This window comes from Syngnathoides biaculeatus, chromosome 8 (assembly GCF_019802595.1).
Source record: "Syngnathoides biaculeatus isolate LvHL_M chromosome 8, ASM1980259v1, whole genome shotgun sequence".
Taxonomy (NCBI): domain Eukaryota; kingdom Metazoa; phylum Chordata; class Actinopteri; order Syngnathiformes; family Syngnathidae; genus Syngnathoides; species Syngnathoides biaculeatus.
This window is the reverse complement of record NC_084647.1, coordinates 5,693,376-5,712,974: the sequence shown is the minus strand read 5'-3', so window position 1 is coordinate 5,712,974 and position 19,599 is coordinate 5,693,376. Positions and strand designations below refer to the sequence as shown.

At 42.0% G+C, this 19,599-nt stretch overlaps 1 protein-coding gene across 2 annotated transcripts; it reads left to right on the top strand.

Moving 5' to 3' along the window:
• The first annotated feature begins 824 nt into the window (after nucleotides 1-824).
• akt2 (v-akt murine thymoma viral oncogene homolog 2) lies at nucleotides 825-17,836 on the top strand. Of its 2 annotated transcripts, none has more exons than XM_061827054.1 (14): nucleotides 825-1,268; nucleotides 6,070-6,234; nucleotides 7,424-7,555; nucleotides 7,658-7,769; nucleotides 8,713-8,866; nucleotides 8,981-9,112; nucleotides 10,140-10,205; nucleotides 10,297-10,365; nucleotides 10,495-10,617; nucleotides 12,176-12,304; nucleotides 12,411-12,625; nucleotides 13,196-13,283; nucleotides 13,378-13,480; nucleotides 14,700-17,836. In XM_061827054.1, the coding sequence occupies exons 2-14, from the start codon at nucleotides 6,189-6,191 to the stop codon at nucleotides 14,777-14,779; spliced, it is 1,449 nt and encodes a 482-aa protein (XP_061683038.1). In that variant the 5' UTR covers nucleotides 825-1,268; nucleotides 6,070-6,188; the 3' UTR covers nucleotides 14,780-17,836. The 2 variants fall into 2 exon arrangements, with proteins under 2 accessions (XP_061683038.1, XP_061683037.1); XM_061827053.1 differs by having other exon boundaries at nucleotides 826-1,268; nucleotides 8,978-9,112.
• The last annotated feature ends 1,763 nt before the right edge of the window (nucleotides 17,837-19,599 follow it).

Here is a 19,599-nt window from a genome sequence, read left to right as displayed (position 1 = left end):
GGAAAAAAAGGTAAGGTTAATCTGAGGATTGCATACTCGCAAAAATAATCTAGAAAGAGGTTTACGTTTTCATATTCAATAAACTGTGACTGTAATTCACGCTTGTCCCCTCTTTGAGCCGTCACCTTATTGGTGGTGGAGGGGTTTGTGTGTCCCACTAATCCGAGGAGCGAAATTGTCTGTTTTTTTTTTTTTGTCTTTCGAAGGGTCATCCATGGGTAACAGGTCCTAGCTGAGGGATCAGACAAACCAAGGCGAAAAGACCCCCTGTAATCAGGAAACTGATAGAATCACTCAATGTGCTTTCATGATTAAAGGCATTTGAAAACAGATAAAACATTTAGAACTGGATAAAAAAACAATAAAAATGACAAAAAATATTTAAAAAAGACAATTAAAACCGCATACAGTGCAAGTAACATGATCAAAAAGTGGACATATTATGAAAAGCATGAGAAAAAAAAAGTTTTCAATCTGGATTTAAAAATATTCAGACTGGTAGTCACGGCGTTCTCTTTCCTTTGCACTTCGCCCTTTTTTGTCTTACCAAGTCGAATTAAAAATCATTCATGTTACCAGACCTGGAAAAAAATGTCATGCTCACACGACCAGTTTTAATTCTACATGCCAAATTTTGAGGAAAAACCCCGTCATGGTCCGCCCTGTAAACAGTGTCCTCCACACGTTGTGGGAGTAGCAAGATGGCGGCCAACTGGTTTCAACCAATCGACACACCGCTAGATATGAATGCGCAATCCAGTCTTATTTTTTTATTTTTTTTAACATCAGCGTACTGTACTTTCCGCTCACGTCATCTCCGACTGGAGTGCCCGCCTGCCTGCCTGCCAGCCTGCCTGGCTGGGAGGGGACGAAGTTGCGGAGCGGAGGGGTTTTCGCGCAGAGAGGAGCAACCAGCGAACAGGAGTAACTCTCACCCTCCACCCCCCCAATAAATTATCAGTGACGCTGTTTAATATGTCCACGAGTTGAACATTATTTATAGGCGCCTTACTACGCTCCATTGTCCACCGAGTAGCGGCCCGGAGGACACGTCCGCTCTCACTGGCTCGCTTCGGCGACGAACCGAGCACGCCGTCGCTGCTGCTGTTATTGTGAGAAGGGAAAACAAGCTAGTCCGCTAAAGCTTGTGTGATCATTGACAGAGTTCAATACACACAAGCGGAGAGTGATAACCGGTGGAGGGAGCCTTTTTTTGTTCAGCGCTGCTTGTGGAACTCTTCGAGAAGTGGGAATATTTCACAACGGAGGTACGTTTAAAAAAAAAAAGTAAGGGAATGAAGGGAAAGCCGGCGTGGTAGTAATAATAGAAACGAGAAGAGTTAGGTTGCTAGCTCGGGTGCTAACTAGCGGTTAGCTCGGTGGGGGTCTATCGTGGTTTTGCTGTCTCGGTTGTTTGTTCGATAATGTCACGCCCCTGGAGCTGTGTGGCGAAAGGCTACGTCTGCTATGGTGGACGAACTAGTTGAAATGTGGGAAGCGGTTTTCCGTCTTGTGGACCCGAGCGACAACCGTTCGCTGACCCGTGCTACCTTTAGCTTGTAGCTTCCACGCCATACTGATGGGGACGTGTTATGACTCTTCTGCAGCATGCTCCTCACAAATTTATTACAGTACTATATACGCTGGTGGCCATAAAACACACTCTGCACTCTAATGTGGGTTTCCCGATGTTCTATAATTAATATTCTTGCTGCTTTTATTCACAATGACACGAAAGTTTTGTTGTGCTCCATGGTTTAATAGTGTAAAATCATTCACCCTTTGGTTAACATTTAATGCTGGGCGATTTGACCTTAACGTAAAAGTTCCCGAAATGACAAAAATGTTTTGCTCTTTGGTTTGTTTACCCCTTCTGGGATTTGCCTTAGTTTCAAACCTTTAAACTACATTTTCTTCACCCCAGAAGGTTTCCGCCTAGTAATACCCTGCAATAAGTTATACAGAAATATTACAATACGAATTTGTTATGTAGTATTCTGTGACTATTATTTTTTTCCGTTTTTTTTTTTTTTTAAACATATGCAAACATCTTAATGAATTTACTCTATATTACATGGCAGCTCCAACCCCTGGAGCTCTCTCACACACCTTCCCAGATCGAGTTATAGTGTAGGCCTGCAACAATTGTTTCAATATTTTATATGAGTAATCCATCCATCAATTTTCTTTGTCGCTTATCCTCACAAGGGTTGCGGGGAGCGCTGGAGCCTATCCCAGCTGTCAACGGGCAGGAGGCAGGGTACAGCCAATCGCAGGGCACATCGAGACAAACAGCCGCACTCACAATCACACCGCAATTTAGCAATTTAGAAATCCAATTAATGTTGCATGTTTTTGAGATGTGAGAGGAAATCTGAGTGCCCGGAGAAAACCCACGCAGGCACGGGGAGAACATGCAAACTCCACACAGGTGTGGCCGGGATCAAACCCGGGTCCTCAGAACTGTGAGGCGAATGCTTTACTAGCTGATCCCACCGTGCAGCCCTTATAAGAGTCAATTGGAAAAAAAAAAAGTTTAGTCTTTCCACTGACCCGATCGGCTTGATCAATATAGGCAGATAGTTAGCATTTTCATGCTGATTGGGTTTGTCATCATTTGTCGATCTGATCAATGACATCATTGATCGGCTCCCGAGAAGACATTTTACTCTGTGTCATCATCGTGCACAGTATATTTGAATTCAAAAGCTGGTTTATTTTTAGCCTTGTTGTGTCTTTTGACGTAGTACTGTAAATATCTGTCCGCCAGTAAAGTTATTAAAAAAAAAAAAAAAAACGTCATTATTGTGGGGCAGACATCTCATAAAGCCCGGCCGGATCAGACTGCAGGACAAATTTGATCTTTCGTGTTTGCACTGTTATGCATTAAAATCTTGTATTCCGATATGATCCCATCCCGTCTTTTTACGATCACTCGGCTTTCAAACACGACCTGCTACACTCATTACCATAACCGAGACAACAACAATCGACAGCGCGTAAATTTTGCTGTTCAGTAAAGCGCAAAATGGAGAAAAAAACGTGGTAGTGAGGATATAACAAGTCACACGCAACAATCTGTGGAGAAATAATTCAGTGCTGTGCTGGCGAGCCAGGAGGAAAGAGTTTGAAAAGACAGAAAATGTCGAGAGTTTAGAGATCATTTCACTTTTTCAGCCGCTTGTCTGATCATCAACAAGGTAACATTGATATTAGCTAATTCATATAGCATACCGTTGCTAGTTAATAGGGATAATAATTGGTTAGAAATTATCAGTGTTGATGCCATTATCGATTCCTCTTATCCAATTGATTCCTTCCCAATGCGTGAATCAATTTTATTCCTATTAGTCCTGTCGATTCCATATAGATTGTTTTATATGGAAAAAAACAACATACAGAATTATGTGACAGAAAATGAATCAGTGAAACCAGTTCCTATGGATTTGATTAATGAAGTAAATATTTACCGGTACTATATTGGTATCGATATGGGGAAACTTCTCAAAAAGAGATTTGATTCAATATAATTGATTAATTTATCAATTATCATCCCTGCCAGTTAATGTATTGTAATCCACTCAGCTATGCTGAGCAAGTGATAAGAAAACAAACACGTAATAAGCATATTCATACACCAGCTGGCGGTGGCCACAATTCACATCGAGTCACTCAACACACAGACCCCATCTTTTAAAGAAATATTAATTCACACTCATAAATACAACAGTAGATTGTGATTGTGGCAACCACAAGTGGATGATATTCATACCTGCACCCCACATGTACATTATTGTTTGGTTATGTTATGATGCTACGTTTTCCATTTATTCAATTGATTGATGATTGGTAGAACAGTCAGTTTGAATGATATTCAATAACTTATAGCCCTGGTTTTACTGTTGAGGCAAGGTAGCCATGGAAAAAATATTTGTGGATTAAATCGACATATATTGGGTCCAACATTTCCAACATGTCAATACATCACTGCTTTTGGAACATAAAATGGGCACCATATTTTTGTAAATGTTCAGGCGGACTGCTTTCTTTTCATACGGAAAGCGATAGTGAAAATGACTCTGCTCGTGTTGTCCGTTTTTTAGGAGGAATCACTGCCATTTTATTTAACAAAACTGGTGACCCTTGTAAGGATAAGCAGCTTGGAAAATGATTGAATGGACCGTGCTTTTGTGTGAATTAGCTCCACTATGTCCGCAACCACGTTGTTGGTGTCAGCGGGAAGACGCTGGAGACAACAGCAGTTTAAAGAAATTTGCTTGAAATACAAAAATATATTCATTCATTCATTTTCTGTACAGCCTATCCTCACAGGTAAGCAGGAGGTTTTCCCTGTTGACTCAGCGCAAGAAGCGGCGTGCACTCTTAACAGGTCACCAGCGAATCGGAAGGCACATAAAAAACAATCATAACATTAACTTTAACACTTACTGGAAATTTATGATGAATTAATCTGCTGTGCATGTTTTTTATTTTTGATGACCGTAATTTCTGGACCATAAGCCGCACCTGATTATAAGCCTCACCCAGTACATTTTTAAAGGAAAAAACATTTTGTGCAGTCATAACCGCACCTGTCTGTAAGCCGCATGTGCCCACATTGAAACATGAGATATTTACAAAGAAAAATTTGTCAAAGTTTTAATAGTGTACCATAGTTTTTGTTTCCAAACAGTGCCTGTGACGCGGTAGTAACACAGCACTAACAGGGCTGGGTAAAAAAAAAAAAATACCGGTAAAAGTCACTGAGACGCGGCAGCAACACGGTTCAGGCAACCTGCTTTTATGCCCTCTGAAAGCTTTTTTCGTCTTTTTACATTGCTGCAGTTCTCCCCGCTGCCATTTCCAGCGTCTCACCATCGATTTATTTATGCCAAGTTTACGTGCAGCAACTCTTGTTTCCTTCTTTATCGGACAGCTCAATTGCTTTTAACGGCAAAGCTGCGTCATATGCATTTCTTTTTGCATTTTCCACGGTGAGGGCCTGTTCATGGTAATTTTATTCATGCGCAAAGTTATATTAAACTTGCGTCTTTCTTGACACGTATATTCCACCTATCTCACTCTTAACTTTTCTGCACGAGCGCCCCTGGCAGCCGTGAGAAAAAAAATGCATAAATTTCCCGCATCATTGTATAAGATGCAGGTTTGAAAGCGTGGGACAAAAATTGCGGATTATAGTCCGGAAATTACGGTAAATGTCCAGCGTTGGCTGACATATTCCATTTGATCTAACTCATTGGACATAACAGTACAAGTATTGAGACGGACACTAATTGGAAATCAGTGACATTACATTTGAGCCCTCCCTGGCACTGCTTTTATAACAATATTAATATCCACTATTTATAACTTGACACTTGAAAAAGCGATGAGGTATCAGCGGTGGTCATTTTTCCCCATGGCGTCGTCATAAATGTCAGGTGGTCAGATAGAATGGAGGCGACCTGCACATGTCAGCGCTCTTCCGTGTCGTGGGCAGGTGGCGTCATATGTAGAGGTAAAGACATGATTGCAGCGCCGTTCTCGCGGAGACCTAACCCACAATTCAGAGAAAGTGTCCTTTGTTCTGCGGAATCAGATTTGCTACGTGTTCACATACGCCTCCCCGGGCTGAACCTTAACCCGTTTTAGCACAGCCGGGCCAATAGAATGAGCCCCTCACAATTGCTGTATACCGCGTCTGTTGTTTTGATGTTGATCCCTGGTGCCTGATGGTATCATTTAGTATTGCATTTGAATTTATGTCACAGTCGCCGTTGGGCAGTTTGTAGAATACGTGTTATATAATATGGGCTCTTAAACTTCATTTTACTGTGATATTTCGTAATTTTGTCATCCTGGCACTGTATTCTTTTTGAATTTCTGTGTTTTTTTTCAGTGTGCCCTCACATTCCTGCTCACAACTGTTAATTAAAATCCATTTTTTCCTCATGTTAGATGGTTCATTCCATTGTCTTCTCAGACATGAACTTTTTTTTTGTCACTAATGATGACAAAGTGACTTATTATTCACGATGTGGCGTTTTTCTCTGTCCTCTTTCTTTCCAGGCCTTCTGGGCAAGTGTTCTGTCTGAGACGCTGTCACTCTTTGGAGCAGTTAGTTTGAACAGTTTGCACCAGCTGGTCTGCCGCCCCCCCTCCCAACCCAGACAGTCTTCTGCCCCAGCATGAATGAAGTCAGCGTTGTGAGAGAGGGATGGCTCCACAAGAGAGGTACTGTATTGGTTATGCTATTGTGTCTCCCCAAATCTTTGTGAATTTCTGCCAGACTCGGTGAGAAATGTTGTGGGCTTCTCGCCGATGAGCACCACATGATTTTGTTGCGTTCAGTTTGATTTTCGTGTTCATTTGTGGTGTTATTAATTCCAGGAACACTTACCGCAAGTCCCAGCCTACAGAGCGCACCTGGTTATAAGCCTCACCCAGTACATTTGTCATGCAAGATGAAATATAACATTCACTTTAACATGCGGATGCACTTGCACCAAACTTTAAAAAGTGTTGAGTGCATTAATGGCTGACGTTTATGGCAAAGCTGAGAACTAAACCTTGATTTAGACCAATACTCCCATTATAAAGAATATTTTTTCTGTTTTCATTTTTGTTTAACGGTGAACCTTACAAGTGACCAAGACGGAGTTAGCCCACTGTAGTCCTCTGTTGCTCAATTAAATGTGAAAAAAATAAATAAAAAATCTGATTTACCGTAATTCCCGGCCTACAGAGTGCACCTGGTTATAAGCCTCACCCGGTACATTTGTAAAAGAAATACCATTTGGTACATACATAGGCTGCAGCGGTGTAAAAGCCGCAAGTGCCCACATTCAAACCCACATTGAAACACGAGATATTTACAAAGAAATATGGTACACAGAGTTTAGCACTCAGGCTAGTGCCATGCTAATGCTAGCACCGCGCTAACAGGGCCGGTAAAAAAAAAAAAAAAAAACATACCAGCAAAAACCACTGAGACGAGGCAGTAACATGCTAATGCAGCGCTAACAGGGCCGGACCGGTAAAGGTCACGTCACCCTAACACGAGGTAGTTACAAAGACGCTACACAGAAAGTTTAACGCTAGCGCCCCCATGCTAACAGGGCCAGTTAAAAAAAAAAACATATCGGTAAAAATCACTGAAACATGGCAGTAACATGCTAGCGCAGCGCTCACAGTCCCAGGTCGGTAAAAGTCACTTCCTCGGCACATATATTCCACCGGTCTCACTCTTACCTTTTCCGGTCGAGTGCCCCCTTGCGGCCGTTAGGAAAACATGCACAAATTAGCCGCATCACCGCACAAACCGGAGGGTTGAAAGCGTGTGGGGAAAAAAGTCGCGGTTTATAGGCCGGAAATTACGGCAATCGGTTAAACGTCAACTGTTCTCTGCTTTTGTGTCACTAAGGTGAGTACATTAAAACCTGGAGGCCTCGTTATTTCATCTTAAAGAGTGACGGTTCCTTCATCGGCTACAAAGAGAAGCCTGAAGTGTCCAGTGATCACAGCTTACCACCTCTCAACAACTTCTCCGTTGCAGGTCAGTTCTGCGTTCCGGCTGGTGAATGTAGTGTTGAACTTTTCATCTTTTGGTGCCCCCCCTTCCTCCAGTCTTCTTATCTAGTGGTTCCGTACTTTGTAGAATGCCAGCTGATGAAAACGGAGAGGCCCCGGCCCAACACATTTGTTATCCGCTGCCTGCAGTGGACCTCAGTCATTGAGCGGACCTTCCATGTGGACAGCAACGAGGAGAGGTACGTTTCAAAACAAAACCCCCGTTTAGGTCCGTTCCATTTTGATCAATTGTTTTCCAAACACACACACACACCATGAAATAGCGTCATTAAATTTATAATGTAATGTTTTAAGTAATTATCACATATTTTATGATCACATCACATGTGTCCAGACATATTTTTTGCACCCAAGCCAAGTCACTTTTGAGTTTCGGCAGATACTGAGTCGATGCCGGAGTGATGCATTAAGGAATAGATGCCAAATATATATTTAAAAATTGTATAGCTCTGATTTTAAGTAGCATTTGAAGTCAACTTTCTAGCAAGTATAGACAAAAGTTAATCAGTTTAATATTGCTGGATCTATAGCAGAAGCATTTTGTTTCACACTGTCACAAGCACAAAATGAAATCAACTAGTAATATAAAAAAAATCAAAAGTGCACACATATATAAACAGACCCTCTGCAAAAATATGATCAGGGAAACATTTTTTTCCATAATTCCATTCAAAAACTTAACCTTTCATAGACTATAGATTCAGAGCCCCCCAAAAAAAGTTTTAGTTGACATAATTTTGGCTTCCAGCAAATAAAACCCACAAAATTAAGAATTCAAAACAATTCAATACTGTGAAGGAATTACAGTGTAAACAATCCATTTTCTTTAACCAAGAGAAATCCATTTTTGTGAGAATTGCATTTCTACTCAAAATAGAATTTGGGGTTAAATTACATCCAGATCTTTCAATAACAAAGATGGCTTGATGGGTTAAGTTTGACTGGTTTTTGCAGTCTTTTTTTTTTTTTTTTTTTTTTTTTTTTTGGTACCAACTAAATTTACCTTATAATTTACTCTTCCCAATGACGTGTACATCATAATAATATACACATTTATCACGTTGAAATTTTTATGTAAACCTGAAGGGCCTTTTTCATTGTAATTTGTTTACCGCGTTTTAGGGAAGAATGGATGCGATCGATCCAGGCGGTGGCAAACAGCCTAAAAAGTCAGCAGCAGGACGAGGAGCCCATGGAGATCAAATTTGGCTCGCCGAGCGACAGCAGCGGCACGGAGGAGATGGAGATCGCCGTGTCTAAATCCCGCCCAAAAGTGGTCAGCTCACATTTATTCAGCCAGTTTGTTTTCGAGCCTCGTTTTACACCGGTGCTTGAGAAAAGGAGTTGATGTGGTTTGGCCGTTGTGGCTTTTCTGTCGTCGCCTCAGCAGAACATGAGTGACTTCGACTACTTGAAGCTACTGGGCAAGGGGACGTTCGGCAAAGTGATCCTGGTGAAGGAGAAGGCCACGGGCATGTACTATGCCATGAAAATCCTGCGCAAAGAAGTCATCATTGCTAAAGTTAGCGCTTTTCTTATTGTCTTCTAAAGAACTACTGGATCGGGTTTAGAACATGCTTTGTTGTCTTAAATGATCACTTTGCGACTGGAATACGGTTGGTTATTTTATTCTACTGTTATACATTACATTTTCAGTCGATGGTGCTTTTTTTTTTTTAAAAGACAAATTATAGCCGACAGTTTTCCACAAAGGATCAACCTCAAATAGAGGCCTTTGCTGTAAAATGCCATGTTCTGATTAATCGCACAAAACATTAACACATATAGTATCGAAAACCATTTTAAAAATAACACAACAGCAATTACCTCTATATGCTGCTTTGTTTTTTGGTAGTCTTCTTCAGCTGAAGTGGCATCTGTAAAGCTGAAGTTAGCAGTGGACATTATGCTTCAGTGTGCAATGCTACACGTTTCACACTTGAGTCATTTTCATAGCTTGTGTTATTTTCTTGTATGTACCGTAATTTCCAGCCTATAAGAAGTGACTTTTTTCACACGCTTTCAACCCTGCGGTTTATGCCGCGCTGCGGCTAATATGTGCATTTTTTTTCTAACGGCCTCAAGGGGGCACTCAAGCGGAAAAGATAAGAGTGAGACTGGTGGAATATATGTGCCGAGGAAGTGACTTTTACCGGCCCGGCCCTGTTAGCGCTGCCCTAGCGTGTTACTGCCGTGTCTCGGTGATTTTTAGTTTTTTTTTTTTTTTTTTTTTTTTTAACTGGCCCTGTTAGCGCGGTGCTAGCTTTAATGTTAGCGCAGCACTAGCGTTAGCGTTAAACTCTCGTGTGTACCGTCTTTCTTTGTAAATATCTCATGTTTCAATGTAGGCACTTGCTGCTTTTACACAGCTGCGGCGTGTGTATGTACCAAATGGTATTTCCTTAACAAATGTACTGGGTGAGGCTTATAACTAGATGCGCTCGGTTTGCCGGTAATTACGGTACTTGTATTTTTTTGTATATTCAGTCTATTACTGGTAGTTTGTGCGCATACTCACTTGTTTCATGTACAAAATGTATTTGCTTTAGGATGAGGTAGCCCACACGGTGACAGAGAGCAGAGTCCTCCAAAATACGCGGCATCCCTTTCTAACAGTAAGTCACCAAGATTCTAGTTCTTCAAAATCAAACTGTCACACATAATCTGAATGGTGCTGTGACGTCAGTTTTCCTCTTTTCCACTCAGACACTAAAATACGCTTTTCAAACAAACGACCGCCTCTGCTTCGTGATGGAGTATGCAAATGGAGGAGAAGTAAGTTATTCTCTTTCCATCACCCGCATGCACATTTTGGAAGGATTGCTGATCTCTGTGGAGATGTTATTTAGTGATTTTTAAACACTTGGAATAATCTTTTAACCACTGTGTCGTCTTTATTTGCAGCTCTTCTTTCACTTATCCCGGGACCGAGTCTTCACAGAAGACAGAGCCCGATTTTATGGTGCAGAAATAGTATCAGCACTGGAATACCTACACTCGTGCAATGTCGTTTACAGGGATTTAAAGGTAAGGCGTCACCCTGCCGACTAATATATATTTTTTGCAATTTTAAAGAAGTAATGCTTGTTTCTGAATGCGTTACCACCTGCGTTTGAAATTGACTTTCCACAATTAGGATTTTTGGGGCTAACCAATGAGTTAAAAAAAAAAAAAAACAATGACCGATTGCAAGATTGAGTAATGACTTTATTTAAATGTCCTGTTCATTAACTGTATATACTTGTGTACTGAATTGCTCAAAAAACGAATTTACAATAAATAATGTATTCTTGTTGATTTAGTGACATACAGAACAAATGAATGGTCTTCTGTTAGATGGCAGTAAGTGCATACAGCAATTAATGTATCAACTTTTTGTGACTGTTTTGTTAAATTAATTGCTGTATGTACTTACTAACATTAAAGAGAAGACCATTAATCTGTTCTGTCTGTCACTTTGCCTCACTGGCATAAATAGATGAACAAAGATACACTATTTATTGTAAATAGAGATTTTTTTTTTGAACAATTAAGTATATACAGTGAATGAACACATCATTTAAATAGACTCATTGCTCCATCTTGTGATCGGAACGGTGATCAGTTATTTTTTATTTTTTTATTTCATTTTTTTTAACTCGCTGATTGGTATGCAGCCCCATAAATTCTGGTTATGTTAAGCCAAGTTATGATATTAAAACTGCAATCAGGAAAAAAAAAGCCAATTATCGTCCGATTCCGATTAGGCCGATAAATCGGACGTTTAGTGTAATTTAAAACAGTGGAGTCTTAGTCTCAATTAAAACATGCATTAAGTAACATAAAAATAAAATAAAATGAACCCTATGATTTAAAAGTCTTAATTTACATGGAACCTTGTATTCTGATTCGAATGAGACTAGAAGCCCAAACTGAATCATAATGATCCATATACAGTCACAAAAATAAGCAAACAGTATGCTTAAACTAATAGCAAACAAACAAGGATAGGTTTTCACATTTTTACAGACCAGATGAAAAATAAATCTTTTTGAGGCTACTTTGCATGCGTAAACCTCAACCAGACATTTCCTGTACATGGACAATCATCTGGATGTGTTTTGGACCATTCTTCTTTGACAAAACTGTTGCAGTTCAGCGAGATTCCTGTGATGTCTGGTGGGAATAGTTGTATTGAGGTCATTCCACAGCTTCTTAAATCAGGTTGAGGGCAGAACTCTACAACTTGCATAAAGCTGGAAAATGTTCATGTTAAAGATCTTGATGTTCATTCGGCCATGATTAGACTCATTGTCTGTAAATGGAGAAAGTTCAGCACTGTTGCCGCACTTTCAAGGAGTGGCCATCCTGTAAAGATTGACTACAAGTGCAAACTGTAGAAAGCTCAATGAGGTAATAAATAGATAATTAGCCTCAGCGAAAGCTGAAGACATAGAGAATTCATTGGCACATGCATATACTCATAGAATTCCAACATCCTTAGAGATGACCAGGTCTAAGATCTGACATAAATATGCTGAGAGAGGTCAAATGTGTCCACAATATCGCGGCTGGCTCGAGTAATGTGATGACTTTCTTTGCTCAGCTGGAGAATCTCATGTTGGACAAGGACGGCCACATAAAGATAACGGACTTTGGCCTGTGCAAAGAGGGCATCACCGATGGTGCCACCATGAAAACCTTCTGTGGGACTCCTGAGTACCTGGCACCTGAGGTAACCCCATCCGCTGAACTTGACGTGAAGTTTTCACGGCAAGATGAGTGCACAATTGCCGTTTTTAGTTTAACTTCGAGACGTTCCCTACGCTCTACTCCAACAGGTCCTAGAGGACAATGACTACGGTCGCGCCGTAGACTGGTGGGGCCTGGGCGTGGTCATGTACGAGATGATGTGTGGCCGGTTGCCGTTCTACAACCAGGACCACGAGCGACTCTTTGAACTCATACTCATGGAGGAGATCCGCTTCCCCAAAAACTTGGCCCCTGAAGCCAAGGCGCTGCTGGCTGGCCTGCTTAAGAAGGACCCCAAGCAGAGGTACGTCCGGAGCTTTGAGATCTGCTACTCTCTCTCTCTCTCTCTCTCTCTCTCTCTCTCTCTCTCTCTCTCTGTCTATCTAACCAACCTGGTCTGTTTTTTGTTCTTTCTTTTTTTTCTTTCATTATTTTCGTTTTTCCGTCTATCTTTTTCTTCCTATTTTGGCCAAACCGAAGATGCACCCATCCACGTTTGCTGCATTGCAGCCCGTCAATAAAGGAACTTAATTGGTTTTATGAGCCCTTCGCTCTCATCTTGCCGTCAGCCAGCACCTACACAGTAACCCACATGAAGATGTGTTCCTTGATCTGTTTTCTATATTCGAAGCTCATGGCTATTAACAAGAATGTCATTGATTGTTGTTTTGAACGAGCGTAACTAAAATAGTGTCAGGAAGCTCTGCCCGGAGCCTAGGAAGAATGAATTTGTCTCAAATTGGCCATAACAAGGGAACAGCACATTTTAAGTGTGGTGTTTACACAAGCTGAGAGATCAGTGGGTGGTGTTAACAGTTTTTGTGTGTGTGTGCCTGTGTTGCTGTGCATGTGCGCGTGTGTGCGTTGTTTCCAGGCTCGGCGGCGGACCCGACGATGCCAAAGACGTGATGACCCATAAGTTCTTCACCTCAATCAACTGGCAGGATGTGTTGGAGAAGAAGGTGACGCAGTTTGAGAGGAAGGATGCCATTTTGACCTCGATGGTTGTAGTGCTGTTAATATCAACACTGCTCTGCTTGTTCTTCTGCTTCTTAGCTCATCCCACCTTTTAAGCCCCAGGTCACCTCGGAGACCGATACGAGATACTTCGACGACGAATTCACAGCACAAACCATTACAATAACCCCACCCGACAAGTGTAAGTGCACCCACAGTGGCGCGTCTGCACACAGAGTTTGGGATTTTTTTCCACATTCTTTTTCTAATCATTACGTTGGTGGGAAACGTTTGACAGCTTAGAGAAAACATGCGTACGAATATACGCATGCAGACAACTTAATTCCACTGTAGTTTCTTGGGGCCTATGGTGAAGAAATATGAATACCGTAATACCCGGCCTACAGAGCGCACCTGGTTATAAGCCTCACCCAGTACATTTGTAAAGGAAATACCATTTGTAAAAGCCGCAAGTGACCACATTGAAACCCACATTGAAAAACGAGATATTTACAAAGAAAGATGGTGCACAGAGAGTTTAACGGTAGCGCCGCGCTAACAGGGCCGGTTAAAAAAAAAAAAAAACATACCGGTAAAAATAACTGAGACAATAGGTCATGTAATATGTACCCTATTTTGACAATCTGATGTTAAATCCTCTCTCATTTAATAGTGTTTTGAGAAGTTTTTTATCGACAATTACGAATTTTCAGGGGCGCTGCCATTTTCGCGAGTCACATGACCTACGTGGGCAGATGTGACGTGTACCGCGCCGCAACAAAGGCTCGATTACACGGGACACCATTTATGCCCAGCGCTGGTTTACCGGATTTATCCTCGTCTGATGAAGAAATAGCAGTATCGGTTGATCGGGAAGACGGGGGAATACTCCCGTACACAGCACATATTTACGCACATGTGTCGCACGTAGGCCTCCGAGTAGTCAGACTCCGCGTCATTCCGCCCAAAGAACCATCTGAATATTCAACATTAATTCCAGCCACAGGTTCAAATCTATATGGAAGTATTCCTCCGTCTTCCCGATCAACAGATACTGCTATTTCTTCATCAGATGAGGATAAATACGAGAAAACGGTGCTGGGCATAAATCGTGTCCCATGTAATTGAGCATTTGGAACGGCACGTAACACGTCAGATCCGCCACGTAGGTCATGTGACTCGTGAAAATGGCGGTGCCCCTGAAAATTCTGAATTGTCGATTAAAAAATCTTCTCGAAACACTATTAAATGAGAGAGGATTTAACATCTCATGGTCAAAATAGAGTACATATTACATGACCTATTTGGATACATTGTTAATGCAAACCAGTGGATTTCCCCTTTAACATAAAAATGGCTTTTCCAGTTTAACATTGGTTTTGTCTTGTTTTTTTTTTTTGTTTTGTTTTTGTTGTTTCCAGATGACAGTTTAGACCCAGAGGACTCAGATCAGCGTCCACACTTCCCTCAGTTCTCCTACTCTGCCAGCATACGGGAATAGTGGCTCTCAGACTTTTGACCAAGCAGGGGAGCAGGCAGGCTAACACACGACCCAAATCTCATATATGCACTTGCACTGCTGAGGACAAATCGAATGAGACACACACACACACACACACAAACACACACACACACAAAAACTGGCACAAGACATATTTTCATACCATCTTTCTCCCCCACTCACTCAAAAAGCATCCAGACACGTTCTCACACACACACCAGCAGAGAATCATGTACACAATGAGCGTGCAGGCTGTGAGTTTGCGAGCGACGGATCTCAGAAGGGGGTTGTTTTTTTTTTTTTTTTTGCACGGGCAGACGCGCAGCTTCATCTCTGTACATCCTCTCAGGGGGAACCTCCCGCTGCAATCACGCCGGGCACACTTTCGAGCCAGGTTACGCCAGCAATACCAGCCCATTACCAGCCGTAGACACGACCCCGCCGCGTAGACTCCCACCTCGCAGAAGACGCCTTTCTTAGTGCGATTTTTAAAATTGAAAATTAGGAGAATGGAAGAGACATTCGGTAATGATTGACCAATTTAGCTTCGTCGTTTGTTACGGTTTTAAATATAAAGCCATATTTCTGCTTTTTAATTATTTTTTTTTTTTAAACAAGTGCTCTTTCTGGAACTTGATGTTACAAATCAGTTGTGTGTCTTGTGTGCACGAGAGAGAGAAAGTGGGGGGAGGGCGAGTTTTGCCATTTTCCGCGCGTGCACTGCGAGCGTTCACGTCCGAATGAATGTGCGCGAGAACCTACGAACAATTGTTATTTTGCAACCATCCATTTTGTGTCTGTTTTTCCACGGACGCCGGGACACGAGCAAGCAAGGACACTACACAGTGATGGACTTATAAAGGGAACAAGCGTGTTATTTATATTTAAAAACAAAAAGTAGCTTCTCTTGCATGGCTTTTTAAATTACATTTCGTTTTGTATAATTTTTTTTTTTTTTTTTTTAAAGGTGAGACACTCATTGGGGTTCGGTGTAGGTTCGTGTCACAAACACAGTAATGTGGACTAGTTAAAGGCCACCTGCCCGATATTAGAGAGAACCCGACCTCAGCCATTCAACCACCGTCAGTCAGTCATCTTCACTACCAGGCTTCATTCAGATTTAGCCACTTCTCTCCATAATTTCAGTGCAAGTTTGTTTTTGTGTTTTTGGGTTTTCAAAACGAGCCTTTTGAATGTTCTTGTGATTTTTTTTTTTTTTTTTTTTTTAAATAGAAAGTGTTAAATCTTTATCATGTGCCCCCTCAAAAGAAAAAGACTTGCGTGACTTGGTAGAAATTTAACACTTCAAATGATTCCGCGTTGAATGTTGGTTTTTGTGATTTCTGGCACCTAAATGTACAGTCCTTAAAAGTATTGGAATGTTGTATACTGAAGATATTTGGGTTTCAATATTAAATCTTAATCCCTTTAAGTTAATTTAATATTGCCTGTGTATCGCTGAGTTGTAGATGTAAATGCCACGAAATGAAAGCTGGAACGCGGAACTCTCCTCACATTCATCTTTTGGTGTGAAGCCCAAATGTCTTGATTATAGAACAAAAACAAAGGAATGGACCTCTCCGATGGCGATCTTAAGCTCCGCCCCCTTAGCCATGTCCCACAGGCTTCGAAAATGGCGATTGAACAGAACATGTTTGAAGTCGATTCTCTATCGTGTATTCCAGATAATATTATATCTCTTGCATGACATCACGCATTTATGTATCACTAACCCGACTCTTCGATATAAAACATGACACACTTCATTCAGCAGGTCAGCGATACGCTAACAAAGTGAAACTTCTCCTGCAATGTATAAAGCGCTGATAATAATTCAATCCAACTCAGAGAAGATACTTCTCCCTCACTTACCTTCGAAGACACAGCCTTGTGTTTGTTGTAATTGTTCACATTTAGGTTTACGTGCACTCTTCCGCGAGCCTTAATCCATCGTAGCCACTTCGTCAACTGTGTTTCAGGCTTTGGAAAATGAATCAAGCGACCCTTGTAACTTTCATCAGAATTGCACGTTCCCCAAGCGCATCTGAGGACCATTTCCTTCGTAACATGAACTTTTCCAAGCGCACGCTACTGACAACCAGCATTGCCTGTGGGACAATACGGCGTTAGGGGCGTGTCAAGCCGGGGTGTTAAGACAATGCGGGTATCTGATTGGCTATCATTGTACGAGTGATTGACAGGTCGGAAAGGTCCATTGACCTTGCTTTTCCATTGCTTTTGGTGGGGACTGCACATCTGCCTGGAGCACGCCGGTTCAAATCACCGAAACGCCGCACAAGCTGCTCAAGTAAACACAGGGCCGCACTAATCAATAACTCCTTTTCCACCAGTATTTTTTTCCACGCGTCTCCATCGCTTTTCTGTATGAACAGCACCGGCGTGGAACGTGGGAGGAGGATAAGTCCACCCTGCAATTTTCCGTCTTCGGGCGAATTATCAGAGCCATAACAGAGGCCTGACGCTGCATGTGTAATTTTTTTGTTGTTGTTGTCGAAGGATAATCTGCAGTTATAGTAAAAACAGTGATTACTGTCTGACAACTTTTTAAATGACATCAGACGTTGGCGCTGCCGCAGGTTCTAATCCGCTTTGCTGGGTTCTGCGTGAAGATACACGCAGACAAACGCCGGATCTTTTGTCGGGCTTCTAATGCGGCAAAATAGCTGGAGCTCCGTGTTGAATAGTCGAATTTCAGTTGATGTATAGTTGGGTCAAATCAAGTTCTGGCCAGATTTTTATGAAATTGTGCTCATATTCATGATTGTCGGAGAACTTGCTGGCTAGGATTTGAGCTTTGCGGAAGAAAAATAAAGTCGTTATTTTTTTGGTGTTTTGTTCCACCCGACCCCCTCTTTTTTTTGTTTTTGTTTTTGTCCGTATATTTCTAAAGAAAAATTGGAAAATGTCATGTCTAAGTATATATTCTATAAAATATATATTAAAATGTTTTTGAACTGCTTTACATCTATATATATATATATTTTTTCCATTTAATAAGTTTTTGTACAAGGTCACATCTCATCTCATGTGAATTTTCTGACATGTTTTGTAAAAAAAAAAAAATAATAATAATAATAATAATAATGGAACCTAGACAGGAAATGGAGCCGATACTGAACAAATCGGTGGGCATCCTCATGACCTGTATATTTATCTCATCCTTTGTGTAAGTGAAAGAAAAAACACAGCATTTTGGGGGGTTTGTGGGTGCCTGGCTGCATCAGGCCTCCTCGGCTTCCTCACATCAAGATGTTGTCCAGGGGTGGGGAACCCACATCCGAGCACTTCCAAAACACATTAAACCTCTGAGAAACTTTGGAAAAGAACCCGCAAACAAATAACCCACATGAATATAGAATAATGCAAAATGTCTTCTTTTCCTTTTGGCTTGTCCCATGAGGGGTCGCCAGAGCGTGTCATCTTTTTCCATCTAAGCCCATCTTGTGCATCTTCCTCTCAAACACCGACGGTCCTCATGTCCTCCCTCACAACATCCATCAACCTTGTCTTTGGTCTTCCTCTTTCTCGCTCTTTTGCCTGGCAGCTCCATCCTCAGATTCTCTCACCTCTGGACATGTCCAAACCATCGAAGTCTGCTCTCTCGATCGACCCTTGTCTCCAAAACATCCAAGTTTGACTGTCCCTCTAATGAGCTAATTTCTAATCCTATCCAACCTGCTCACTCCGAGCGAGAATCTCAACATCTTTTAATTTCTGCCACCTCCAGTTCTGGTTCCTGTTGTCTCTTCAGGGCCACCGTCTCTAATCCGTACATCATGGCCGGCCTCACCACCGTTTTATAGACTTTGCCCTTCATCCTAGCGGAGACTCTTCTGTCACATAGTACACCAGACACCTTCCGCCCACTGTTCCACCCCGCTTGAACCCGTTTCTTCACTTCCTGACCACACTCACCATCGCTCTTTATTGTTGACCCCAAGTATTTGAAGTCATCCACCGTTGCTATTTCTTCTCCCTGAAACGTCACTTTTCCTCCTCTGCCCCTCACATTCACGCACATATATTCTGTTTTACTTCGGCTAATCTTCATTCCTCTTTTCCAGCGCGTGCATCCATCTTTCTTATTGTTCCTCCACCTGCTCCCTGCTTTCACTGCAGATCACAATATCATCTGCAAACATTTTTGTTCAAGGGGATTCCAGTTTAACCTCATCTGTCTGGCTATCCATGACTACCGCAAACAGGAAGGGGTTCAGCGCGGATCCCTGATGCAGTCCCACCTCCCCCTTAAATTCTTCGCACATACCTACGCCACATCTCACCTCTGTTCTGCTGCCCTCCTGCATGTCCCCTACTAGTGTAACATATTTCTCCGCCACGCCAGACTCGCGCATGCAGTACCACAGTTCCTCTCTTGGGACTCTGTCATAGGCTTTCTCTAGCTCTCCAGAGACACAATGTTGCAACTTGCAAAGTATTTTTCCTAAATCAAGTGTGGCTCTCGTCGGACTCTTGAAATAAAACCGGAAAGTGGTTCCCCCACCCCTTCGCTGCGATCAAATGGCTTCGGGTCTCCCATTGACAACTCCAGCACGTTGGTCTCACGAGCTCAGGCGCCGCCTTCACCGCCTCGTGGCCCCATTTTAGCGGGCTACCATCTTTGGACATTCAAACCGCCGCACTGATGGACTCCACCGTGGACTTGCCTTTGTTTGCTCCCGCGGCCGTAAACCGGGCACCACTGAAATTTATTTTTGGAACGTTTTGTTTCGCTCGCGAAGCCATACACTGAACCGCACCTCTGGCCACACTTTAACGCAACGTTTGACGGCCGAACA